The 26,383-nt window shown below is 52.6% G+C and overlaps 1 protein-coding gene across 2 annotated transcripts in view; it reads left to right on the forward strand.

Annotated features, from left to right (window-relative positions):
• Window positions 1-22,298, forward strand: part of BICD2 (BICD cargo adaptor 2) — a 38,684-nt gene extending 16,386 nt beyond the window's left edge. The window contains exons 2-8 of one of the 2 annotated variants that reach the window (XM_055309709.1): window positions 9,476-9,688; window positions 13,832-13,984; window positions 15,200-15,634; window positions 16,098-17,105; window positions 17,224-17,375; window positions 18,402-18,612; window positions 20,230-22,298. In XM_055309709.1, the coding sequence (XP_055165684.1) occupies window positions 9,476-9,688; window positions 13,832-13,984; window positions 15,200-15,634; window positions 16,098-17,105; window positions 17,224-17,375; window positions 18,402-18,612; window positions 20,230-20,235 (2,178 nt within the window). In that variant the 3' untranslated portion in view covers window positions 20,236-22,298. Of the gene's footprint in view, window positions 1-9,475; window positions 9,689-13,831; window positions 13,985-15,199; window positions 15,635-16,097; window positions 17,106-17,223; window positions 17,376-18,401 lie in introns of both variants that reach the window. The other variant, XM_055309708.1, reaches the window with a different exon arrangement.
• Window positions 22,299-26,383: the final 4,085 nt, after the last annotated feature.

Here is a 26,383-nt window from a genome sequence, read left to right on the forward strand (position 1 = left end):
AACAGCTGGAGGGGTGTCACTGACGGAGAGGGGCCGGCATGGATCCGAAGCCCTCCCCATGCCGCTTCAGGAGGATCGGCAGGTATCACAGGCCTTCCTGCGGTACGCTAGTCTGCACACCGTTGTCACTGCTCTTGGATGATGACCTGGGGTGGACGGCTGTGCCTCATATCAGGTGTCTGCATACCCCTTGAAGAAGTTGCCAGGTTGCCTGCCTGTCCATACCCTGGCAGCAGGGTGGCGTGTGCCGGCCTCAATTGGGGCAGGTGTCTTCATCCCCAAGTTCCTGGAGTATGGGGGGCATCTCCCCAGTCACTGTCCTCTGAGCATCTCGTGTCCTCCTTTCCCACACATGTGTCTTTCTACAGGAAACATCTGTTCAGTTCTTTTGCTCGTATTTTATGGGGTAGTTTCTCTTACTCAGTTTTGAGAGCTCTTATATTTTGGAAAGAAGTCCTTTATCAGATTGTGATTTGCGTAGATTTTCTTTCAGTTTGTGTCTTGTCTTTGCATTGTCCTTTTAAAAAAAATGAAGAGTTCTGGAGACATATCGTACAGCAGTGTGAATGTCATCAACGCTACTGGACTGTACACTTAAAAACGGTGAGGATGGTAAATAAAGAACTTAAGGAAAACTCAATACAGTTAGCGTTTTTTTTTTGTTTGTTTGTTTGTTTGTTTGTTTGTTTTAGCTTTTTTAAAATTGCTTTTTGTAGGGGGATCCCTGGGTGGCTCAGCGGGTTAGCGCCTGCCTTTGGCCCAGGGTGCGATCCTGGAGTCCCGGGATCGAGTCCCGCGTTGGGCTCCTGGCATGGAGCCTGCTTCTCCCTCCTCATGTGTCTCTGCCTCTCTCTCTTTCTCTATGTCTATCATAAATCAATCAATCTTTTAAAAAAATTGCTTTCTTTTGTTTTTTAACCTCTGCCTATTTCAAAGCTCTTTGCCTTTGGTAACCACTAATCCATTCTCTGTATCTATGAGCATGGCTCTTGGTTTTTTTCAGATGCCACATAGAGGAGAGATCATGTAGTATTTCTGTCTGATTTACTTCACTTCACCTAATGCCCTCTAGATTATCTGTTTCTTCTTGAGCAGACTCAGTGGTTTGTCTTTTAAAGAATTTGTCCGTTTCAACTAAGTTGTCAAAGTTATTGGTGTAAAGCTGTTAATAATATTCCCGTATTAGTTATAGTGTTTGTAGTGCTGTCACCATTCATTCTTGGTATCCATCATCTGCCCCCAACCCCCATTAGGCTGGGTAATTTATCAATTTGACTGACCTTTTCAATGAACTTGCTTTTGATTTCATTGATTTTCTTTATCTTTTTTTCTATATCACTGATTTCTACTCTGGTCATTTTTTTTTAAATATTTAATTTATTTATTCATGAGAGACACAGAGAAAGGCAGAGATAAGGCAGAGGGAGAAGCAGGCTCCCTGTGGGGAGCCTGATGAGAGACTCGATCCCAGGATCGAGGTTCGAGGAAGTACATCAAGAATTGGAACACTCCAGCCTTACAAGCCTTCCTCGAGGGCCCATCCCAACCAGAGGCCACCCCTGTCCAGACTTCTAGCAGCATAGATTCATCTTACTTATCCTTAGAGCTGTGTGTATCAATGGAGTCACACAGTATTTGCTCTATTTATTGTGTCTGGCTCCTTCCAGCATGATGTGAGATTCATCTGCTGTCTGTGTAACAGTGACCTACTAATTTTAATTTCTGTGTAGTATTCCATCATGTGACTGGATCACATACTTTCTATTGACAGACTGCTGGGAGCTGTCTGGTCTGAGACTTTTGTAAATCATATTCCTATAAACATATCTTTTCAGGGATCCCTGGGTGGCGCAGCGGTTTGGCGCCTGCCTTTGGCCCAGGCCGCGATCCTGGAGACCCGGGATCGAATCCCACATCGGGCTCCCAGTGCATGGAGCCTGCTTCTCCCTCTGCCTATGTCTCTGCCTTTCTCTCTCTCTCTCTCTCTCTCACTGTGACTATCATAAATAAATAAAAATTAAAAAAAAACATATCTTTTCATACACACATGTAGCTATTTCTCTCCCAAGTGGTAATTGAGGGTCATAGAACAGGTATGTATGTGCTTGCTTCAGCAGCACATATACATAGTACAGGTATGTGCTTAGCATTAGCACCTGCTGTTTTCCTGAGTAGTTGGATGTATGACTCACACACAGCCCCACCAGAGGGTGAGTGCACGAGAAGATTTTAGGCAGTGTGTGCTCATCTCTTTCTCTGTCCCCCGCCCATGCTGTCCAGTGTTGATTGAGTGTCTGAGTTAATACACAGGCACCTAGCTGAGAAGGGAGACCATGTGACTGGCTAAACTCTTGTCACACAGCACATGGGCCCAAAGACCCACCATAAATGAGAAACCATCCTCCCTGAGGAGCACACAGCCTGTGGAGAGGGTGCAATCCATGCTCCTCCAGTAGGGTTGTTAGTTCTGTGTTCAATACAAGGGAACCTGATACCTAGGATGAGGAGATAAGAGGGTGGCAGCCATCAGGCAGGTCTTGAAAACCTTTATTCCTTGGCCTGGGAGGCCCTGGGACCATTTGGGCAAAACTCTGGAGAGAAGCAGGTTTGGGGAGCTGGAGTGAACACTGGACACTACTCCTCAGCACTGCAGGGCTGTTAGATCTGCCTTCAAGCCCCATACACATACCTGGTCTAGTTTGTAATATGAAAGCTAAGGTTTTGGATTGTTTTTTTTCTAAATAGTCATGTAGTGCTGTAAATATCCTAAATACTTGCTTTAGTGGAATCCTACAAATTCTTATATTCATTTCATTTTTATTCTGTTAAAAATACTTAGAAAGGGGATGCCTGGGTGGCTCAGTGGTTGGGTGTCTGCCTTCAGCTCAGGTCGTGATTCTGGGATCCAGGATCGAGTCCCGCGTCAGGCTCCCTGCATGGGAGCCTGCTTCTCCCTCTGTGTCTCTGCCTCTGTCTGTCTGTCTGTCTCTCTCTGTTTGTCTCTCATGATTAAATAAATAAATCTTTAAGAAAAAATACTTAAAAAGTATTTCATCTTTAATCCATGCATTATTTAGAAGTATGTTGTTTAATTGCCAAATATGTAGGGATTTTCTTTTTTTTAATATTTTATTTATTTAGTCGAGAGAGAGAGAGAGAGAGAGGCAGGCAGAGACACAGGCAGAGGGAGAAGCAGACTCCATGCAGGGAGCCTGACGTAGGACTCCATCCTGAGTCTCCAGGATCACGCCCCAGGCTGAAGGCGCTGCTAAACTGCTAAGCCACCAGCCCTGTGTAGGGATTTTCTAAACAGATCTTTCTGTTACTGATTTTTCATTTAATTTTCTGTGGGTAGAGCACCTACTTTGTATGGCCTGAATCCTTTTAATTTTGAGATGTGTTTAATATCCCAGAATATGGCCCGTCTGGGTCAATGTTCCATGTGCCCCTGAAAAGAATGTGTGAGCTCTTGCCATCGGTTGAGGTTCCTTACATGTCCCTTGGGCCAGTTTAGTCAATAGTGTTGTTTGTATTGTTTATGTCCTACTACTGATACTTTTGTCTTCTCAGTCTGAGTAACTGAGAGAAGACTTTGGAGGCTTCCAACTAAAATTTTGGATCTGTTTATTCTTGCAGATCTATTAGTTTTTGCTTCATGTATTTTGAAGCTGTTATTAGGTGCATACACATTTAGAATTATATTTTTTGTAATTAGCCTCATTCTCATGAAATAACCCTCTATTTCTGGTAATATTCTTTGCAGTGAAATCTACTTTATCTAATATCAATAGAAGCATTCTAGGTTTCTTTTGATGGGTATTAGCATAGTTTATCTTTTTCTATCCTTTAATATTTGTAAACAACTTTATTTTTAATAGCTTTATTTATTTATATAATTAACATGCCATGCAGTTAACTCATTTGAAATATACAACTCAAATAAAATAAAATAAAATAAAATAAAATAAAATAAAATAAAATAAAATAAAATAAAATGTACAACTAAGGGCAGCCCGGGTAGCTCAGCGGTTTAGTGCCGCCTTCAGCCCAGGGCCTGATCCTGGAGACCCAGGATCGAATCCCACGTCAGGCTCCCTGCATGGAGTCTGCTTCTCCCTCTGCTTGTGTCTCTGCTGCATTCTCTCTCTCTCTCTTTCTCTCTCATTAAAAATTTTTTTTAAATAAAAAAAAAATAAAATGTACAACTCAGGGATACCTGGCTGGCCCCATCAGTGGAGTGTGCGACTCTTGATCTCGGGGTTATGGGTTCAAGCACCATGTTGGGTGCAGAGATTACTTAAAAATAAAATCTTTTTTAAAAATGTACAATCCAAAGAAATGTACAATTTAGTGGCTTCTAGTGTATTCACAGAGTTGTGCATTGATACCATGACCAATTTTAGAATATTTTCATTAGTCAAAAGATACCCTGAGCTGGGGCACCTGGGTGGCTCCGTCAGTTAAGCCTCTGCCTTGGGTCAGGTCATGTTCTCAGGGCCCTGGGATTGAGCGCTGAGTCAGGCTCCCTGCTCAGTGGGGAGTCTGCTTCTCTGTCTCCCTTTGCCCCTCTCCCCTTGCTAGTGCTCGCAATCTCTCTCTTTCTCTCTCAAAAAATAAATATCTTAAAAAAAAAAAAAAAAGATATCCTGAACCTTAGCTGTCACCCCTTCCAGCTCCAGCTCCAGCCTTGAGCAACCACCAATCTGTGTACACTCTCTATAGATTTGCCCAGTTCGGATATTTCACATAAATGGAATCATACAATATGTAGCCCTTTGTGACTGTTTTTTTTTTCATATAACAGAATATTTTCAGAGTCCATGTATGTTGTACTATGTATCAGTAATTCATTCCGATTTATTACTGATATTTTATTGTATAGATAGGCCACATTTTGTTTATCCATTTATCAGTTGGTAGATTTTTGCATTGTCTTTACTTTTTGGCTATTATGAAAATTAGCGTTCAAGTTTTCATATGGATGTATATTTTAATTTCTTTTGGGTTTATGCCCAGGAGTGAATTGTAGGACCATATGATACTCTGTTTAACTTTTCGAGGGTCTGCCAGGCTGGTTTTCACAGCAGCTGCATCATTTTCCATTCCCACCAGCAATACATGAGGGTTCTGGTTCTTCCATATTTTTGCTAGCACTTGTTATTTTCCTTATTTTATCCTCCATTACAGCTATCTCATTATGCTTTTGACTTGCCTTCCACTTCCCTATTGTCTGCTTACATTGAGTGTCTTCTCTTGAGCTTATTTGTCTTTTATTTATTTTTTTAAGATTATTTATTTATTTATTCTTGAGAGAGAGAGAGGCAGAGACACAGGCAGAGGGTGGAGCAGGCTCCATGCAGGGAGCCTGATGTGGGACTCAATCCCGGGTCTCCAGGATCATGCCCTGGGCTGAAGGCAGGCGCTAAACCGCTGAACCACCCAGGCTGCCCCCTCGTTTATTTATATTTTGGAGAAATGTCTATTCAAATTCTTTGTCCATTTTTAAATTAGGCTGTGTTTTTATTGTTGAGTTACAGGCATTCTTTGTATATTCTAGACAGTAGAGCCTTATCAGATAGAAGATTTACAAGTATGTTCTCCTGGGCCCCTGGGTGGCTCAGTCAGTTAGGTGTCTGACACTTGATTTCAGCTCAGGTCATGATCTCAGGGTTGTGAGACTGAGCCCCATGTCGAGCTCTGCTCGGAGAGGAGTCTGCTTGAGACTCCCTTTCTCTCTTTCCCTCCCCCTCCCATCCTCTCTCTCATAAATAAATAAATGGTTTTCTTTTAAAGTATTTTCTCCTATTGTGTAGCTTGTCTTTCCACTTGATGATGTTCTTTGATACCATATTTAATAAACGTCTGATACCAAATGTTTTAATTTTTATGAAGTCAGTTTATTTTTGTTGTTTTTGCTCATGCTTATGGTGTCACATGTTAAAAACCCATTGCCAATAAGTTCATGAAGATTAATCCCTGTTTTTTTTTTTCTGAGAGTTTTTTTTTTTTAAGATTTTTTTTTTTTTATTTATTCATGAGAGACCGAGAGAGAGAGGCAGAGACACAGGTAGAGGGAGAAGCAGGCTCCATGCAGGGAGCCCGATGTGGGACTCAATCCTGGGACTCTAGGATCACAACCTGAGCCGAAGGCAGATGCTCCATCGCTGAGCCACGCAGATGTCCCTTTTCAGAAAGTTTTAGTTGTAGTTCTTGCATTTAGGTTTCTGATCCATTTTGGGTTGATTTGTGTATATGATGTGAGGTAGGGATTCACCTTCATTGTTTTGCATGTGGATGTCCGTTTTTTGAAAACTATTCTTTCATCACTGAATTATCTTTTTACTGTTGTCAAAAATAATTGGCCGAAAAAAAAAATTAAAAAAAAAAAAAAAGGGATCCCTGGGTGGCGCAGCGGTTTTGGCGCCTGCCTTTGGCCCAGGGCGCGATCCTGGAGACCCAGGATCGAATCCCACATCAGGCTCCCGGTGCATGGAGCCTGCTTCTCCCTCTGCCTGTGTCTCTGCCTCTCTCTCTCTCTCTGTATGACTATCGTAAATAAATAAAAAAAAATTAAAAAAAATAATTGGCCGCATATGCAACAGTTTATTTCTGGACTCTTGTGTTGCATTGGTCTGGATTGTCTTATGCCACTACCACACAGTCATCGTCACAGTAACATTAAAGTTTTTGAAATAGAGAATTTGAGTCTTCCTGTTTTGTTTTCAATATTGTTTTAGCTGTTCTGGACCCTTTGCAATCCTATATGAATTTCCATTTCTGCAAAAAAAGCCATTGGCAGTTTGATTCAGATTGCACTGAGTCCCTGGTTAATTATCTTTTAAAGGAATTTAATAAGAACAATAAGTCTGTTATATTTATTCCGTAATTATCAATTCTGGTGCTTTTCACTCCTCTTCCTAAATCTAGATTTCCATCTGGTATTGTTTTTCTTCTGCCGGAAGGATTTTATTGAATGTCTTGGTCATGCAGGTCTGCAGGTGCTCAGTCCTTTCAAGCCCTTGTCTTCATCTCATGGCTGTTTGTGGAGGTTCATGGGCAGAGCGCTCTCGGTAATGGGTTTGCTTTGTTTTTTCTCAGGGTGATTCTGCTGTGTCCCATAGCCGGAGAAATCTGATGTCATCTTGTACTGCTTATCCCTCTGGGTGGTTTTAGTGTTTCTTCTGCTATGCTGGCTTTAGGGAGTTTCGTGTGGTTTCTCTCATGTTGCTTGTGCTCAGGGCTAGACGCGCCACTACGTGTAAGTCTGGATGTCTTAGACCATTCTGGGTTCTAGTGCGTATTCTGTCCTCACCCTCCTCTTCCCTGGGGCTCCGCCTACCCTGGGTAACCCACAGTTGTGTCTTCAGCCTGCCAGTCTATTCTGCATCGTGGAATCGGCTGCTAATCCCTGCAGTGCTCCCCTTGCATCACTCTGTGATTCCATCTTGCATACCTTCCATGGCTTCAGGTTCGCCGCCCCGTGTGTGCCAGCTTCGTCCTGCATCCTGAGCCCCCAGCTACCACGGCGCCAGTCTGAGCCATGCTCACTGCTGTGGCCTGCTGGTTTCCCTGAGTGCGAGATGATGCTGTTGTTATTCCTGTGTGTTGTTCGGGGATGTGGTCTGAAGCCTTCAGCTGTGTAGGTCACAACCTGCTCCACCTCCTTGCCTCCCCTGCCGGTGGCTCCATGTGGTCCACCTGGGTGGCGCCCTCACAGGTTCGCACTGACTGTCCTCTCTGTCCGCAGGTCTGCTGCCTTTGCTGCCTTGTCCACCGTCTTGCAGCACTGCCTCCTCCCTGAAGGCCTCCTGGCCTGCTCCCCACCGTCTCCTCCAGCACCATGGCCACGGGCCCTTTGAGGCAGATGAGGGCTGTCCTGGAGCTTGCTTGTGCCCTGTGCCTCACTACTTGGTTGTCCCGTGACTTGAAAATTGACACAGTTCCCAGTTAATGATCACTTTTGCACGAGGAGCCACACCTAGTCCCTGTGACTGTCCTCTTAGCTCAGCAGGAGGTACCAGTCTCTGGGCCGTGGCTGGCAGGCCTGGATGGCTGGCAGGCCTGGACGTGCATGTGTACATGCTTGCATGCATCACCGCGTTGAGCTGTCTGGCCTTGGGACAGCCTCTAATGGTTGACCCCACACCCAGAGGGATGTCCACACTCCAGTTTGAGGCTGTGTGTGTAATTGGCCCTGGCCACCTGGTTGGGCTCGTCTGCAGGCTCGAGGGGAAGTCCTCAGCTGGCCGGGGCTCTCCAGCACACCTGCCCTGTGGGTCAGGTCCTTGCTCTGCTTCCAGAAGTTTGGTAGGTTTTGCTCACCCCAGGCTGCTGTGCAGCTGGGGGTCAGGGCCGCTGCCCAGACTGGGCAAGTCCTGTGTAGACTTTTTATCTGGGACTGAGACAGAAGAGGACAGCACCCGGAGTCTCAGAGCAGAGCTGACTTGGTTTGAAAAGAAATGGGCGTTTTCACAGAATGCTGACCCCAACCAGACCGCGCTTCCTTTAGCCAGGCCCCATCAGCTTTCTACGGTTTGGTTCTTTATGTCGGAAGGTGGTCCTGTGCAGTAACAGCCTTCCCCTTATGCCTGTTTTCCCAGTTTTCTTGGACAGAATTCCTAGGTTTCATCTCAGATAGTGAAATAAGTGAAAATGCCCGTTTCTTTCAAGAAATAAAGACATCAACTCTTCCTTCTTCAAGAGCCCTCCCAGTGAGCGGGGAGGCTGTAAGGAGTCTGCATGGGGTAGCCAGTGAGGGGGGAGGCCAATGGGGGTTGTCCTGGTGACTGGTCTTGGGCCTAGGCTGAGACTGGTTGGCTACACCACGCCAGGTGTACCCGCCTCCTCCCTGGGAGCCCTCCCTTGGCCTGGGGTGGAGGTAGGGATGGGGATGGGGTGGGGATGGGGGCATCCTCTCCCCTCTGGGCCTGGTGGGGTTAGGGCGTCCTCTCAGCTCTCCTCCAGACACTGGGCAGGTGGGTGGGGTCTCCCGCTGGGGCACACACGCTGGTCTGTCGACTGGTTCACCTTCCCATCTCCTCCCTTGGCCCACACCTGGGCTCACACCCTCCCAGGCCGCTCTGGCCTCAGTTTCTCCATCTGGAGTGGGGCAGAGGGTTGCTATGTGGGCCTCAGATCTGCCCTGGTCCTAGGACAGGACTTCCCTGCCCCACTCCTGGGTCAGCAGCCTGACTCCCGAAAGGGTCCGTGCTGCTGGGGGTCCCAGAGCCACCTCATCGTCTGGGTCATTCCTTGCCTGGCCCCACTTGGCCATCAGCCCCACCTCACTCCTCCCTGGCTCTGTTCCCACCTGACCACTAGCCCTGCTACCCTGTGTAGCCCTCAGGTGTCCTGCACTCCCTCGTCCATGGCCCACCCCCTGTATCCCCCCCAACCCTAGTGTCCCCACCGGGGTGTCCTCCCCAGGGCTTGCAGGCGGCGGCTTCTGTCTTACGAGCATCTGGTCTCTGCGCAGGCGTTTGGACAGGCGCACACGAACCACAAGAAGGTGGCCGCGGATGGTGAGAGCCGGGAGGAGAGTCTGATCCAGGAGTCAGCCTCCAAGGAGCAGTACTACGTGCGAAAGGTGCTGGAGCTGCAGACGGAGCTGAAGCAGCTGCGGAACGTGCTCACCAACACACAGTCGGAGAATGAGCGCCTGGCATCCGTGGCGCAGGAGCTGAAGGAGGTACCGGCAAGCCCAGGGGAGGGCAGGGCAGGTGTGTCGTGCCCTCCGCACGTGGCCATCCTCAAGGGGGGTGAGCGAGCTCGGGGACAGTGGGTGTGGCCTGGAGTCCGTGGGGGCTGTTCTGGCCGTGGCTTAAGGCCCCTGGCTTCTCATCAGCAAGAGCAAGGGGCCTCGTTCTGGGCCACGGGGACCTGCTCTCTGCCCTGTGTACTTGGGGGGCAGGGACAGCTGACCAGATGGACAGGCAGTTCTGAGGTCCACGCTTTGACATCAGGGCCACCCGAGGCTGGCAGGGGGCTCCTGTGGTGTGAGACGCAGCCCAGGGGCTGGCAGCAGTGGAGAGCGGTCACCTACCCCGGCTTGGGGTCACAGTTCATGCAGGTCTGCGGGCCTGGGAAGAACTGGGCTTGGATCCAGGGGGTGGGCAGGCCTCAGATGTGTGGAGCCAGAGTTTGTGAGTTAATTTCTTCCCATGGGATTACTGGGATTACCACGGTGGGGGTGGGGGGAGGGCCGCTGGGAATGCGGGGTGACCTCACCAAGGTGGTTGTAGCCTCGCCCCACCAGGTGGCCTCACCTGGCCAGGCCTGTTTGGCTCCTCATGTCTGAGCCGTCGGGAGAGCCCCACTAAGCTGCTGACTCCTGGCTTTGGGTATCAGGACATGAGCTCAGCTGGTCCTGTAGGAAGCAGGTTTGTGGGGCTGGGATTCCTGCCATTCCTGTTGGTGCTCCCTCCTGGCCTCTGAAGTGGCTGTCCCCTCTCCCCATGAGGCTGGCACCCACGGCCAGGCCTGGTGGAGGAGTCAGGACTACATGCATGTAATGACATGCGCTGCCCCCAGGAGGCCACTCTCCACCTGCCTTGGTGTGATGTGCAAGCCGTGCGGGGTCACCCCCTGGGGCATCCCCTCTTTGAGGGTAGCTGTAGTTCCCAGTGCCCGGTCCAGCTGCCATGCCCATTTCATGCTATGCCAGCTGTACCATGCCCTCTGACCAAACCCCGACAGCTTAATGCCGGCTTTCCGGGAGGACCTCGTGGTCTGTGTAGTGCAATTTGTGTGAGGTGTGCTCAGCACATGGGATGGTTCCAGCTGCTCCAGAACTTGTCCTTTTGGTGACCCTGTGGGGGTGGGGGGAACCAAGGAGCAGGTGGTTTGTCCGCATGCCTAGGGTTGGGCTGGCAGCCCTAGGTCCTGACCTCTGACCTCTTCACTTATGTGGATGGGCCCAGCTAGCATCTGTCCTGGGACAAGGCCTTGAGACCCATTTTGGAGATGGAGAAGCAGAGTCTGGGGTGGCTGGGGAGCAGTTGGTTGGAGGCAGTCAGGTCTGGTGCACAGACTGAGGCCTTCCAGGGATTCGCTGGGGGAGGGGAAGGGGGGTCCTTGTTCGGCAAGGGGGGGCTGCCCTTGAGAGGCTGGACTGGAGGCAGTCCACCTCACCTGCCCAGTGGGGCCCTACCAGGTGACCTTTCTGCCCAGGGGCCCTGTCCTTGCTGCCCCAGGTGGACTGCACGTGCCTTGAGCCCTGGAGTAAATGACAGACATTCCAGTGGAATTCTGTGCCCTGGAACCCAGGGCAGGAGTCAGGGAGGCTTGGTTGCTGCCTGGTGGTGCCTGGAGCTGCCTGGAAGGAAGGGCGGGTAGGGGTCAGGAGCAGCCTTGCCAGGCTCCAGGTGGGGGTTGTGGTGTGTAGGTGAGGCAGCAGGGATGGAGTCCCACACAGAGGAGGAAGGGGGTGGGTCTCCTGGGAACCGACTCCACCAGGAGGTGCACAGCCCCCAGGGGGTTGGGGGTCTGGGCGGCGTGTCTACAGGTGGACCCCCTGCCTGGATGGCTGGCACAGGTGAACTCAGGCCAGCCTTGGTCTCTGCAGCTGCACATGGGACACACCTGCCAGGTGCTTGGGGGTCTCTGGACCAGGAGAAGGTCCCTGGCTGCCCCCTCCTGTCCCCGCCAAGGGCCGGCCCTCCTCCTGGCCACAGCGGCTGTGGCAGCATCCATGTCCCTGCAGATGCCACATTGCTTGGCCAGACCAGCTGCGGTGTCTGCCTGGAGACAGCAGGTCCCGCCTGGGCTGTTGCTGCTAACCTGCCTAGAACCTGCTGGGGTGGGAGGGGAGGACCCCCAGCCCCAAGACCCCTCCATGTCCTTTGGCTGGCTTGTGCAGTTGTCACAGGCCCCTCGTCAGGGCTGGGCCCTGCATTCCCTGTCCTGCTACTCTTTCCCCACCACCCAGAGTCCAGTGGCCATGCTTCAGGTGGCAGGACCCATGGCCTAGGGCATCAGCACTGCTTTGGAACCTTCCAGGCAGGGAGTCTCCTTGGCATGACCTCACTGCCCACCCCCCATACACCCACTTGGGGGCCTCAGTCCTTCTTGGGGTGGACAGGGTTGGTGAGTAGAGGCCTGGCTTGGCCCGTGTAAGGACAGCATTTTGCCCAGGGTGCGTGGGTATGTGTTTGTCTTTGCACAGTTCCATGTGTCCATGCGTTCGTCTCTGCATGGTTTCCTCATGGAAGGGGAGGGTCTACTCCCACTCAGGGCGCCTGGGGGCTGAGGCATGAGTGTGCCAGGTGCCGGGTTGGAGGCTCTGAGGGCACGGAGAGGGAGCCTGCCAGGCCCCCGAGTTCTGGTCCTCCCGCGCCCACCTTCTCCGGCCCGTCAGGACAGGATGTCCCCTGCTTTCTGCCTGTGCCTGTCCTCAGGGCTGCAGTTGACAGGCCACCTGGAAGAAGATGCTTCTTTGGGGGAACCAAACCACCCAGTGGCCAGTTGGAACTGGTTTGAGTGCTCAGAGTTGGTCGTGTGCTTGGCAGAGTTGCCGTGTCCAATTTGGGCCCAAAATGCAGCCATCTGGGTCTCATGTCAGTGGATGGCGCTCCCTCGCCTGCCCTGCCACGTGGTGTTTGGGGCCAGCTTGTGAGCTGGGGGCTCCCCTCGCTGCCCACAGGGCTCACGTGCCCTCCGTCAGCCCCAGGGCTTATGCTTGGAGGCTGTGCTGTCCCTGGAGGAGGGTGGGGTGACTTCTGGGGACCCCATAGACCTCATCATGGGCGTGTCACACTGCATGGGGAAGGCTGGATTTGCCCAGGCCACAGGGGGAGCTGCTCATGGGTCTCACCACGGCCTGTGGGTCGTGATGTGCAAACCTGTGGCCTGGGTGGGTTTCAGGCCTTGGCTTCCACCCCTCCAGGGGCCACGTCAGGCCTTGTCCCACGAGTGTGGGCAGAGGCAAGGGAGAGGGGCCAGCACGTACTCGGTGTGCACGGGAAGTGAGGTAACTCACTGGGCCTGCTGAAGCCACAGCGCGCCATTGGCAGATGCTCTGCAGCACGCAGGTTACGTTTCGGTCAAGGGCAAAGCCAGTGTGCAGCTTCCCATGTACAGCCTGGTGCTTGGTTCTGGGGTGCAGAGGGTCCAGGAGGTCAGGGTGGGCGGTCAGCATGGCCAGTTGTTTCGGCACAGAAGGGAGCTGGCCCAGTGGACAGGGCTCGGGGAGCCACTCACTGCCCTGAGACACAACAGGACAGCCCAGAATGTCCCAGGATGGAGGCCAGGGGACCCAGCCAGGCCCTGGTCAGGGCGCTTGTGGCAGCAGGCTAGGAATCCCTGAGTCCTGGTTGCCACACTTGCCTCACATCTGTGTTGACCCTGAATCCTCAAGCCCCTTCCCTGAGATAATCCACATCCCTGACCACTCACTTAACCTGTGCACACGTCAGGCACCGTCCCAGGTGCACTCAGGATGCTCCATCACTGCCCCCGGTGCCCGCCCCTTCTCCTCCTCCTCTGCCTGCAGGTCGGTCTGTTCTGAACACCTGGAGTCACACGACCATGACCATGCATCTGGTCTCCTTCTCTTGTGGTGGGGGTCCCAGGTTCCTGCGCGTCACAGCTGTGGCAGTGCATCACCTTCTTCTTATGGCTACATGACACCCTGTTGTGTGGACCGACCACGTGTTGTTTCCCTGTTTGTCAGGCGGGCTTCTGGGGAGTTTGCGTACTTGGTACCGTGTGGACCTGCATTTTCGCTTCTCGGATACAAGCAGTGGGGCACGGTGCTGAGTCCGAGGGCACACCTGGGGCACACTTCCCGGCTCCCCAGGGCCCTAAGGCACCTTCGTGGCCACTGCCCACACAGATCAACCAGAATGTGGAGACCCAGCGTGGCCGCCTGCGGGATGACATTAAGGAGTACAAGTTCCGCGAGGCTCGCCTGCTGCAGGACTACTCGGAGCTGGAGGAGGAGAATATCAGCCTGCAGAAGCAGGTGTCTGTGCTTAGGCAGAACCAGGCAAGTATCTGGCTGCGGCCTCCGTGCTCCATGGCACGCCCCTGCCTTCCCCACAGCCCAGCTCAGGGCCGCGCGGCGTGGATGCGGGGTGGGGGGTGGCCATGGGGTCCCAGTCAGCCCCTGAGGAAACAAATACCAGAGGCGAAGCAAAGGGGATACCGGAGCCCAGGGGCAGGCTGTCCAGCTCCATCTGTCTGCAGCAGTAGCAGGATGCACCCATGACCCCTGGAGCCCTGGGCCCGTCCCTCCCATTGTCCGTGGTCTGCCAGCCCCTTGTCTGAGGTCCTGGCCAGGAGGTGCCGATGGGCACTGAGGACCAGCAGGGACGTGTCAGGGCTCGGACACCCCGGCAATAGGTGGGATGAGAGGCTTCTCTGACAGCAACGGGGTAAGGAGGGTCACTGCCACTGATGATGGGACATCCTGGTGGTATCCTAGGGCCACACCTGCCACCTATGTCCCCAGGAGCCCCTAACCTCCCTGGACGTTTCCATCTGTGTGGGGAGCACGGCCTGGGTGTTTATGTCGGCAGCGTGACACCAGGCACAGAGCGCCTGCTTCGGGCCACACAACAGACTTGCCGTGACGCTGGACTAGGCCCTGGTGGCAGGTGGTGGAGGCTGGCCCCTCCCCGAGTCTCCCCCTGCCCCAAGTTGTGAGTCCCTAAGGTCCTCTCGGGCCCACATATAAGTGGTCTGTTCCTTATTTCTTGCACCAATATGACAGAATAAGAAATGTTTTTGTTTTTTTGGAATAAGAAATGTTTTTTAAAAATTTCCCATAGACTCCCAAGTCCCCACTGCAGGCACTGGTGTCTGTCCGCACCTACCCCCTCATCCACCTCCAGATACATGCAGCTCTGGATTCTTTCCCCACCTCCGCTTCCCCTGGGGAGCCTCCGGGTCCGGGTCCCTCTGGATTGGGGAGTCTCTTGAGATCGGAATACAAGTGCTGGTCGTGGTACATGTTTTATATTTCTTAAAATATTCAATTAACAATGTTCACTAAGTAACTTTGTGGAATCTACAGTCAGGACGCAGTTAGTAACATTGTAAGTAGCCTGACATCTGCAGCATTTGCAGCAGAGACATGCGTTCTGGTTTCCATGGCATCTGTGGCTCTGAGGAGCATCCTGGCTCTGCTGACAGTGGCGCTCTGAGCCCTGTTGTTGCCTCCCCTTTGCACAGGCACAAGACGCTGTCGCTCTTTCCCCAGGTGGAGTTTGAGGGCCTCAAGCACGAGATCAAGCGTCTGGAGGAGGAGACCGAGTACCTCAACAGCCAGCTGGAGGATGCCATCAGGCTCAAGGAGATCTCGGAGCGGCAGCTGGAGGAGGCGCTGGAGACCCTAAAGACAGAGCGGGAGCAGAAGCTCAGCCTCCGCAAGGAGCTGTCACACTACATGAGCATCAACGACTCTCTCTACACCAGCCACCTGCATGTCTCCCTGGATGGCCTCAAGCTCGGTGACGACACAGAGGCCCTGGCCAATGGCTTCGAACATGCCAGCCTGGCCAAGCTGCCGCTGGACAACCGGACCTCCACACCCTCCAAGGACGGTCTCGCCCCGCCCTCCCCCAGCCTGGTGTCTGACCTCCTCAGCGAGCTCAACATCTCTGAGATCCAGAAGCTGAAGCAGCAGCTGATGCAGGTGCGGGTGGCCGGGGTTGTCCCAGCCCCAGGGCCTTAAGGCAGCGGTGCACATCCCCTGCTCCAGCTCTGCCCCCGTGGTGTCCCATTCCCCTCTTGCTAGTATTTATTATGGAGTCTACACTGCTAGCATCAGTGGAGCTGCAGAGCTGAGGGGAGGTACAGCCTGGGTTTCTGCAGGTTCCCTCCTGTTGCCTCATAGGGCTCAAAGGCGATCTGCGGCTGCGTCCTCTGGACATGTCATGTCAGAGTTTCCCGCCCTGGACAGAACAGAGTTCTGGGATCTGTAGCATGGCCCACCCCCATTTACCACACATCTCCAAGGAGGGGCCCATCGAGGCCCCACACATGGCACCCTCATTACAGCACAGACCTGCAGGGGGACAGCTGTGGCACCAGCGGGGTCACCACTGGGTCTGTCTGGGTTCCGGTGGGCTGATGACAGGGCTCTTGTGCTCTTGCAGATGGAGCGGGAGAAGGTGGGCCTGCTGGCGTCACTGCAGGACACACAGAAGCAGCTGGAGCAGGCGCGGGGGGCCCTTTCGGAGCAGCGCGAGGAAGTGAGCCGCCTCACAGAGAACCTCACCGCCCTGCGGCGCTTGCAGGCCAGCAAGGAGCGGCGGACAGCCCTGGACAGCGAGAAGGAGCGTGACAGCCATGAGGACGGGGACTACTATGAGGTGGACATCAATGGGCCTGAGATCTTGGCTTGCAAGTATCGTGTGGCCCTGGCAGAGGCAGGTGAGCTCCGCGAGCAGCTGAAAGCCCTGCGTGGTGAGCATGAGGCCGGTGAGGCCCGGCATGCTGAGGAGAAGGGCCGCCACGAGGCTGAGAGCCAGGCGCTCACTGAGAAGGTCTCCCTGCTAGAGAAGGCCAGCCGCCAGGATCACGAGCTGCTGGCCCGGCTGCAGGCAGAGCTGAAGAAGGTGAGTGATGTTGCGGGTGAGACACAGGGCAGCCTGAGCGTGGCCCAGGACGAGCTGGTGACCTTCAGTGAAGAGCTGGCCAACCTGTACCACCATGTGTGCATGTGCAACAATGAGACTCCCACTCGCGTCGTGCTGGACTACTACCGAGAGGGCCCGGCTGGCGCTGGCCACTGCAGCCCTGAAGCCCGTGGACGCCGCTCACCCGTCCTACCCAAAGGGCCGCCAGCCACGGAAGGTGGGGCGGGGGACAGCAGCCCCTCGCCCAGCCCCTCTCTGCCCTCCCCTCTGAGTGACCCACGCCGGGAGCCCATGAACATCTATAACCTGATCGCCATCATCCGCGACCAGATCAGGCATCTGCAGGCGGCTGTGGACCGCACCACGGAGCTGTCGCGGCAGCGCCTGGCCTCCCAGGAGCTGGGCCCTGCTGCAGACAAGGACCGGGAGGCACTCATGGAGGAGATCCTCAAGCTGAAGTCACTGCTGAGCACCAAGCGGGAGCAGATCACCACGCTGCGCACGGTGCTCAAGGCGAACAAGCAGGTGTGCAGCTGGGCGGGCGGGTCTTGTCCCTCCCTGGGCCTCGGACAGCAGCTCGAGGAGACGGAGGGCCCCTCCCCATGTGTCTCAACCCCCTGCCCTTTGTGTGTCTGACCCCCAGACAGCGGAGGTGGCTCTGGCCAATCTGAAGAGCAAGTACGAGAACGAGAAGGCCATGGTGACCGAGACCATGATGAAACTGCGTAACGAGCTGAAGGCCCTGAAGGAAGATGCGGCCACCTTCTCCTCCCTGCGAGCCATGTTTGCTACCAGGTAATGCCCACGGCTCTGGCCCCAGGTGGAAGCCCCCAGGGTTGTTGTCTGCAGTGTCGCCTGCACTTTGCATGCAACAGGAGGAGGCTGAGAGCCCAGGGCCCAAGGTGGGCTGGCAGTGTGAGGGCTGAGTCCACCCTCAGAACCCGGCAGAAGTCTACAGATTCCCCAGGAAGGTTCCCTGCCTGGCAGCAGTGGACCCTGGGGTGTGAGCTGCCAGCTGGGATTGAGCTGGGGAGGGCAGCCAGCTGTGGACACGGCAGCCCAGGTGCCTGTGCCAGGAAGTCAGGGCAGGCCTGCCCGGGGGCCTGGGTTCAGGTGTTTGCACTGAGGGGCACGATGCCCCCTGCTGGCTGGTGTCGGGCAGGCACCGGCCCTTGTGGTCCAGAAGGGCCCTTGAGGCTGTGGGTGAGGTGGGGCTGGAATCTGGTCAGAGGCTGCTGTTCCTCATGTTGTAGGATATTCCTGGCTTCCCCGGAGGCTCCCTTTCCTGGGGGCAGAGCTTGAAGGGGCCTCACAGTCAGCGCCTCACCCCGGGTGGCCTGGCCACCCTCGCTTCCGCGCCATTTCATTTAAGAACTTGGCTTCTCACACACAGCTGAGGTCACAGACTCAGGGAGGAAGGACAGGTGGAGGTGAGGGATGGACCTGGAGGGGGCGTTTGTCTCCCAGCCCTGTAGGGTGAGGGGACATGTATGCACCTGCCTGTACTCTGCTTAGCCGTTGGGTCACTTGCTAAGTACCTACTGTGCACCCATGGTTCCAGAAACAAGCTGGATCCTGCCTGGGCTCACCTGTGAGGGCCAGGCACCCCTCGACCACCTGGGGCCTGAAGGGCAGGCACTACCTCCCAGCTCCCATGGTGGAAACCAGCTGGGGCGCACTTCCCAGAGAGCTGGGGGGCAGCCGCTTCCCTCCAGCCCACTGAGTAGGACGCTTCGGAGCCCCCTCCCCCTGCCCAGACCTCCCTCTGGTCCTCAGCCTTGCGCTGCTTCAGCCACGCCCTCGCCCCTGGTGCCCCCACAGGTGTGACGAGTACATCACACAGCTGGATGAGATGCAGCGGCAGCTGGCGGCCGCAGAGGACGAGAAGAAGACACTCAACTCCCTGCTGCGCATGGCCATCCAGCAGAAGCTGGCACTCACCCAGCGGCTGGAACTGCTCGAGCTGGACCACGAGCAGACCCGGCGGGGTCGCGCCAAGGCCACCTCCAAGGCCAAGTCAGGCACCCCGAGCGTAAGTCACACCTGCGCCTGTGCCAGCGACAGGGCCGAGGGTGCCGGGCTTACCAACCAGGTGCTCTGTGGCGAGAAGTATAACATTTACTGCGATTAGGGTCACGGGGGCCGCAGCTGCAGCTACCCTACCGCACGTCACCCTCTGCTTCACCTCCACTAACCCAGCAGCAGTGGGACCGCGGTGCTAGGCTGGTCTTAACCGTGACTAATGCACAGAGGGAAGGACTTGGCCGAGGCGGTGTGCTCTTCCACCTGGACCCTGTGATTTCTGTGTCTGTCCTCAGCCCTTGGGACCCCTCCTGGCAGCCACTCTCCTGGTGGGGAGAGGGGTCACAGGGGTCAGAGCCGCGTGGCTTCCCGGGGCCCATGCGCCGTTGGCTCCTGTGGGGTGTGGGGGGTGGACAGAGCCTGAGAGGAAACTTGCATGTTCCCTGCATGTGTGTAATGCAGCCCTGGTGCCAGAAGCAGTGTTAGGGGCCCCGGCCAGAGAGCCGGGCACAGTTTACAGAGAGGATTCCTTTGCAGTTTGTGTGGCATCTCACTGCACATTGTGTTTGGGACACAAGTCCACAGTCCTCCCCACACCCCAAGCCCCGCATCCTCCCGCCCAGGCACACATGCACACAGCACTACTCCTGCTCGCGTGGTGCACAGGTGCCTAGGCACCCAGGTCCCGAACTCAGCAGGTGCAGCCTCCCTGAGATCGCACACCCGTCAGGTGGCCTGCGGGGTGACGCACTGGCAGGACCAAGGCCTAGGGTTTTCTCATGAGAAAACCTTTGTAAGTGCCTGGCCAGACCCTATCCTCGCAGGAAGCCCGTCCCTTCATAGGTAGGGTGTCCCTGGCCATCCGGGGGTGGGGGGAAGGGCTCTTCACCCTCTACCTACCATCAGACCACCCGAAATAGGGCTCTGGACACCCCCAGTGAGGGGCTAAAATGAGGGACTCCCACATCTGTAGCCAGAGCCTCGCCCAGGGCAGGAAGGGATCCTTGACAGCAACACAGACCTGGAGGTGGGGACAGGCAGCAAAAGCAGCTGGACACCCCATCCCCAGAGGCTGCATCAGACAGAAGCAGGACTTCTCAGTATTTCTCTCCCTGTGGCCCTGTGGGGGTTAGAGGAATAAAGCTGCAGTCATTTCCCTGAAGAGCCCTGTGGCCAGAGGGCATCACGCAGCCCCTCACCCCACTCCCCCTTTGGGCCCCACCAGCTTCCAGGTGCAGTTCCAACCGCCTTGGCTTTGGCTGACCAGCAGTCAAGAGATGCGGGCCAGGTCGCGCCTGTCCCCAGCTCTGTACTGCTTTGCTGATGGGATGTCAGGTCTCAGATGCCCCCACCCCCTGGAGGGGTAGGCCGACCCCTCTGCAAGCAGGTCTTCCGGGGGCATGGCTGCCCGCTGGCCCCGCACGCCGCTTCTGCCCTCTGCCCAGCCTGGCTGCAGCTTCTCTCCATACCTGCAGGCGTCTTCCCGAGGCATCCGGGGCTGGCGGCCCCTCCTAACACATGCGGGTCTTCTCTGCCGCCAACTAACGCACCACATCCTGCCCAGCCAGAGCTTCGGTTGTCTGACTGGTGCCAGTTCTAACGCTGTCTTGTTTTCTCCCGTTTTCAGCTGTAGAGTAGCTGCCGGGAGGACTCGGCCGCGGCCCTGTCACGCTGCAGCCCCTCCCCCTCCCGTGGGCCCACGCAGAGGAAGGAAGGGCAGCCCAAAAGTCCACTTAGAAACGTGTTTGGATATGCCACTGCAGTTCTTTCCAAATTAGCATTCCCTGAGTGTTTAATGGCAGAGGAAAAAAAGCTTTAATTGAGAATGCCGCCAGCTGCTGCCTGGAAGGCCTTTGTGCCGCGCTGAAGAACCTGCTTGGACAGCGGCCATCAGGCTCGCTTAGAAACCCGCTAGAAACGCTCAACACTGGGGTCTCCCTGTTACAGATACCCTTTTTTATCTGATCAACCTGTGCACTTTTGATATTTTGATATTATATTTGCTTCCTTAATCCCCCCATAGAGACGGTCTCAGATGCCGTGGTCTGTCTCGTGGTCCTGTAGCGCTCCACTTAGCTCCCGCCGTGTTGATCTGACATCAGCACGGGGCCCGGATGTGTTTTCCTAGCATATAGCTCTAGGTTTAGGTGAAGGCCTCGACCCGGCAAAGAGCTCGGCGAAACGCATCCACGCTGTGGTTCAGCAGCCTTTTAGGTCAAACGGCATTATGGTTCACGTTTGAAATTACAGATTTTAAATGCCATGTTCATTAAGAAATCCAGGGTATTCCGATTCTGGGGTTTTTCATATTGTATTATTATTATTCTTAGGAATAGTTCAATGTAACAAGAAGAAAACTTGACCTTTGCTCTGGTTAAACAGTAATAGGCACTTGAAAACAAAAAATAAATTATTGAGTGAGTAGTATTACCTACAAATTCCAGAATCTTCTGGGTTTTAGGACATTGGGAAGCATGACTGATTAACAGAATTTTATACAACTGTACCAGTGAAATTCCAAATTGGAATTGTTTTGTTACTCTGGTTTTTGTGCCAGATTGTGGTACACTTAGAAAATCCTACAGCCGTCAATTTTCAGGGTGTTCTGTTTCAACGCCTTTTTGTTAGTAATTAATCATCGCCAGCAGTGCCTTCATCAGTGAAGGGAGGTGTCCCAGCACAGGGTGAGCTCTAAATGGACAGTGCAGAGCTAGACGGGGATGTTGAAGGCCAATCTGGAGCAGCAGGTGTGAACAGGCGCACGCCTTCACGCCGGAACCTGGGCATCTTCATCGAGGGAAAGAAAACAGCAATTGTGCAAAATTCTGTTAGTCAGTGATTCTTTACCGTGTGGATCCTTGCAAATTCAGGAGCTGAGAAAAGGAAAGTGAACACACGCCCGCCGTGTGTGCTTTGGGAACCAAATGGACCTGTGGGACAAGCTGAGCAAGTGGTGTGAACAGCAATACCACGTTTGTGAAGAGCGGGGGGCGGGGCGCCGGCAGGGGCTGCCACAGCGTTCTTTGCAGATGTGAGGGAGAGACGTTCTATATTCTCTTGCTTGGTGTAACTAATCACTGTTAGTTTCAGGAAACAGAACTCGATAAAGCCCCCGGGCAATCCCGGGCTGTATCCCGTGGGGTTTGCTGAGTGAGGTGGTGCCTCGGGTAAAATTGGTACTCAGGGAGGAAGAGCACATCCTCCCCTCCTCCAAAATAAAGGACAAATTACAATAATATAAAAGTAGCAAGAATAAAAGAATTCTGTTTCCTGGAATAAACATTTCTTATTCCTAGTTCTAGGGGCCCCTGTTCTCACCTTCTGTTACAGCGTTGATTCATAAGAAATAATGTTACATTTATGATAACTTCATCTGTATGGGGTATTTATTTGCAATGACGTCTGAGTACTGTATTTTTTTCTGTGCATTATCTTAGTGTCAGAATGTTGTCTTTATTTTAAGATCATATGCATGTTCTCCTGCCAAGGAACCTTTACACAGACATAAACAAACATCCTTCAGATTCTGAGAAAGTGAGGCAGAGCATGGAAAGGAGTAGGAAGGAGCATTTGGTCTCGACTTGGGACATAGCCGTGTGGCACAGATGTCTGCAAAGCCAGTGCACATAGGAACCGTGGGCCTGGTAAGGGTCACGTTGGTAGGACCAATAAATAAAGAATAATACAAAAGCACAAGACTTGTTCTCTGTGGCTGCTCTGACCCCTGCTTCTGGTGATGGGGGGTCCAGCCAGGCAATGTGATTCCAGGGCCTGAAACACAACCAGTGTGTCAATAACCCTGGGGTAGGAAGTGGAAGCAGCCTGGGGCCCATTTCAGGAGGTGTGGGCAGAGGGGAGGCATGGGCCTTGGGTGTCATGAGTGCCCAGCAGTGTGGCACTAAGGACACTCCACCTTCTCTGTCCCTCCCAAGGAGCAGAGATTTGGATGAGGTGGGGTCCTTTGCTGTCCAGATTTGTGCTGTGTGAGCCCGGGGGTCAGTAGAGTCAGGCAAGAATTCCTGGTTGTTGCAAAGCCATGTTCACCTGCAGGAATGTTTGTGAGGCTTGCTGAGCCTGTCCTGGCGTGAGCTGATGGGCAGATCCTGGCTGAGGGAACGGGGTCCTGGGGGCGCTCTGGCACCGGTCCTTCTGCCCTCATCAGTCAGGCCTGAGGGATGGCCTCTTTCCAGGATGCCTCTTTCCACTCAAGGTCTCCACTTGACTGGTGCTCGCTGCAGGGCTCCTCCCTCAGGATCCCCCCGTCTGGCTTGGGTAGTGGCTGCCTGAACCCGTGTTCAGCTTGAAACCTTTTGAAAAAGACTCATTTTTCTAATTCAGTAGCTAGAAGGAATCTTGCTCCCCTGCTGCCCATGCCGCCCACCAGGCCCCTAGAACCGGTGGAAGACAGCCCATGACAGATCTGGAGGAGGAAGGGATATTGGCAGTGGGCTGGGCCGGGCAGGTACCATCTTGTGCACGGCGCATGTGACTGGCCCAGTCCCATCATTTGCGTATTTGACCCACAAGCACAGATGATGAGGCCTTCTCTATCCCTCAGCATGCTCTGGTTCTTCATTTCAGGGGTGGAGTGGCAGCCTCTTACAGGGGATGGGGGGAGGGCAGTTGGTCTTGGCCTTCCTTTCAAGAAGGAATGTCTCCATTCCCACTGCCTCCTCCATCTCCCTGCAGTGGTTTTCACCCCAGTCCCTAGCCAGTTCCCAGAGCTAGAAACAACAGCTCCAGTTTAAAGACAGACCTTTGGTTGAATTGCCCTGCTCACATACCAGGCTGACTTTTTTCTGAGCCTGTTTCCCTTCTGTAGGTTAGGGATGATGGTTCTTGGCTCAGAGGTTACTGTGAAATTTCATCAAGCCCTGGGTAACTGGCATGCGGAAGGTGCTCAGGTGACAATGATGTGGTTCTTGCTGTGACTGTCGTCTTCCCCAAGGTCTGGGGTGCCAGGCCATGGAGCTGGGCCTTTGTCCTATGGGAGTATGAACTTAAGTCCGCTTTTTAACCAAACCGTTGTTGGCATTTAGGAAACGGCACCCGGGATCCCTGGGTGGCGCAGCGGTTTAGCACCTGCCTTTGGCCCTGGGCGCGATCCTAGAGACCCGGGATCGAGTCCCACGTCGGGCTCCCGGTGCATGGGGCCTGCTTCTCCCTCTGCCTGTCTCTGCCTCTCTCTCTCTCTCTCTCTCTCTCTCTGTGTGTGTGTGTGTGTGTGTGTGTGAGACTATCATAAATAAATAAATAAAAATTTAAAAAAAAAAACAGCACCCATCCTAAAGTACAGCCCACATTTGCACACAGTGAACACGGATTGTGTGACCAGTAGCTACAAATTTCCCTGGGCCCCCCCACATCGTATTATCAATAGGATGCCTCCGTCCGCCAGCCCCAGTGAGGCTCTAGGCTGCATCCTGCCCTTAGGAGCCTCCTGAGACAACAGATGTGCCTACATTCTGATGTCACCTGGTGGGGGATCATGGCAGGAGTGGGCTACTGTCAGATTTTCCTCTGCACATGCTCACCCTTCAGCTGTGTATGAACAGTGGGGCTGGAAGGGCTCTGTGTTACCATTTTGTCAGATTTCTTATAGGCAAGCACCCTGGCTCTTATGAGTTCACCTCAGTCATCTGTTAACCTTGCTTTTGTAAACCCGGGTCCCTGAGGTGGGAAAATTACCCCCACACAACACACACACAGAGAGAGCTGCTTCTAAGCAGGAAAAGGCAATGCTATAGTACCTCACCCAAAGAAAAGGTCTCCTTGCACTGATGCCATGCGCACACCCCCACCTGGGCCTCCTAGAAGGAGACAGCAATAGAATCCATCACATACTCACATGTCAGGATCCCTTTTGTTCATCTTACTCTCAAGTAGGGAATTAAGATTTATTTACCCAAGGGTGTTAAGGGTAACACACAATATAGAAGAGTGCAAAGAAGTGTCCACGACTGGAGTTCTGTAAACTGCACACTCTACACCCACTCTTCTCCTAGGGGTAACTCTGAGTATCAGCAGGCCGCACTATGTATTCTACATTATTAAGTGGAAACATACAACAGAGACCAGAGCTGGGATAGATTTACTTCCCATGTTGCATTGATTTCTCACACTGTGATTGAGCTGTGCATTCCTAAGTGACTTGCTTTAGATTTAAAAATACATACCAGTTGAATGTAAAAGAATGGAAAAAGATATTTCCTGCAAACAGTAGCCATATAGTAATATCAGACAAAACAGACTAGAAGACAAAAATTATGAGAGATGAAGAAGGTATATAATAATAAGAGTTAATTCACCAATAAGATATAACAATTATAAATGCACCAAACAGAGCCCAAAAACCTACTAAGCAAAAACTGCCAGAATTGAAGGGGGAAAGTTCAACAAGAGTTGGAGACTTCAGTATCTCACTTTCAATAATAGAACAAGATGCAATATCAACAAAAAAAAAGAAAAAAAAATACCAACTCTATAAGCCTGCTGGACCTAATACACCTAGAGAACACACCAACCCACGACAGAATACACATTAAGTGCGTATGGAATTTTCTCCAGGATATCAATCACATGTTAAACCACAAAACAGTAAAGATTGAAATCATACAAACTAAATTGTCCAATGATAATAGAGTAAAATTAGGAATAATAATGAAATTGTGAAATCCACAAATAGGTGTAAATGAAACTGTACTTGATAATGAGTCAGGGACGCCTGGGTGGCTCAGTGGTTGAGCATATGCCTTCGTCTCAGGTCGTGATCCCGGGGTCCCAGGATGGAGTCCCACATCGGGCTCCCTGCAATGGAGCCTGCTTCTCCCTCTGCTTGTGTCTGCCTCTCTCTGTGTCTCTCATGAATAAATAAATAAAATCTTAAAAAAAAATGAGCCAAAGAAGATATGAAAGAAAGAAGACCTCAAATCAATTACCTAATCTCTTAAGGAAATTGAAGAAGAGAACAAACTAAGCCCAAAGCATCCAGAGGAAAGGAAATGGTAAGGATAGAGTGGACATAATGAAATAAGCAGTGGGGGGAAATAGCGAAAATCAACAAAACCAAAAGCTGTTTCTTTGAAAAGATCAGCAAAATGATGGACCTTTACACCATGAAAAAAAGACTACTAAAAGTCAGAAATGAAAATGGGAAAATTACTTGTGATTTTACAGAAATATAAAGGATTATCAAAAAGTTTTATGAACATTTATACACCAAAAACAGATAACCTAAACCAGAATGCAGCAGAAAGAAGGAAATAATAAATAGAGCAGAGATGAATGAAATAGAAAAGTCAATAGGAAAAATATCAATGAAAACAAAGTTATTTCCTATAAAAGATGGACAAATTGACAAACTTTTAGCTAGACTAGAAAACAGATGACTCAAATTACTGACCTCAGTGATGAGAGTGGGGATATTACGGCCTGGTGCGAATAAAGCAGATTATAACAGTGCTAACAAATTAGGTAATCTTGATGAATTGAAAAGTCACTTGAATCACACCAAATACAAAAACTGACTCCAGAGGAAATAATCTTATGTAAAATGAGAAATTGAGTCAGTACTCAAAAAATCTTCCAAGAATCGGGGGATCCCTGGGTGGCTCAGTGATTTACTGCCTGCCTTCGGCCCGGGGTGTGATCCTGGGGTCCCGGGATCGAGTCCCACATCAGGCTCCCTGAGTGGAGCCTGCTTCTCCCTCTGCCTGTGTCTCTGCCTCTCTGTGTGTCTCATGAATAAAGAAATAAAATCTTAAAAAAAAAAAATCTTCCAA

The sequence above is a fragment of the Nyctereutes procyonoides genome, unplaced genomic scaffold (genome assembly GCF_905146905.1).
Source record: "Nyctereutes procyonoides isolate TBG_1078 unplaced genomic scaffold, NYPRO_anot_genome, whole genome shotgun sequence".
NCBI lineage: Eukaryota > Metazoa > Chordata > Mammalia > Carnivora > Canidae > Nyctereutes > Nyctereutes procyonoides.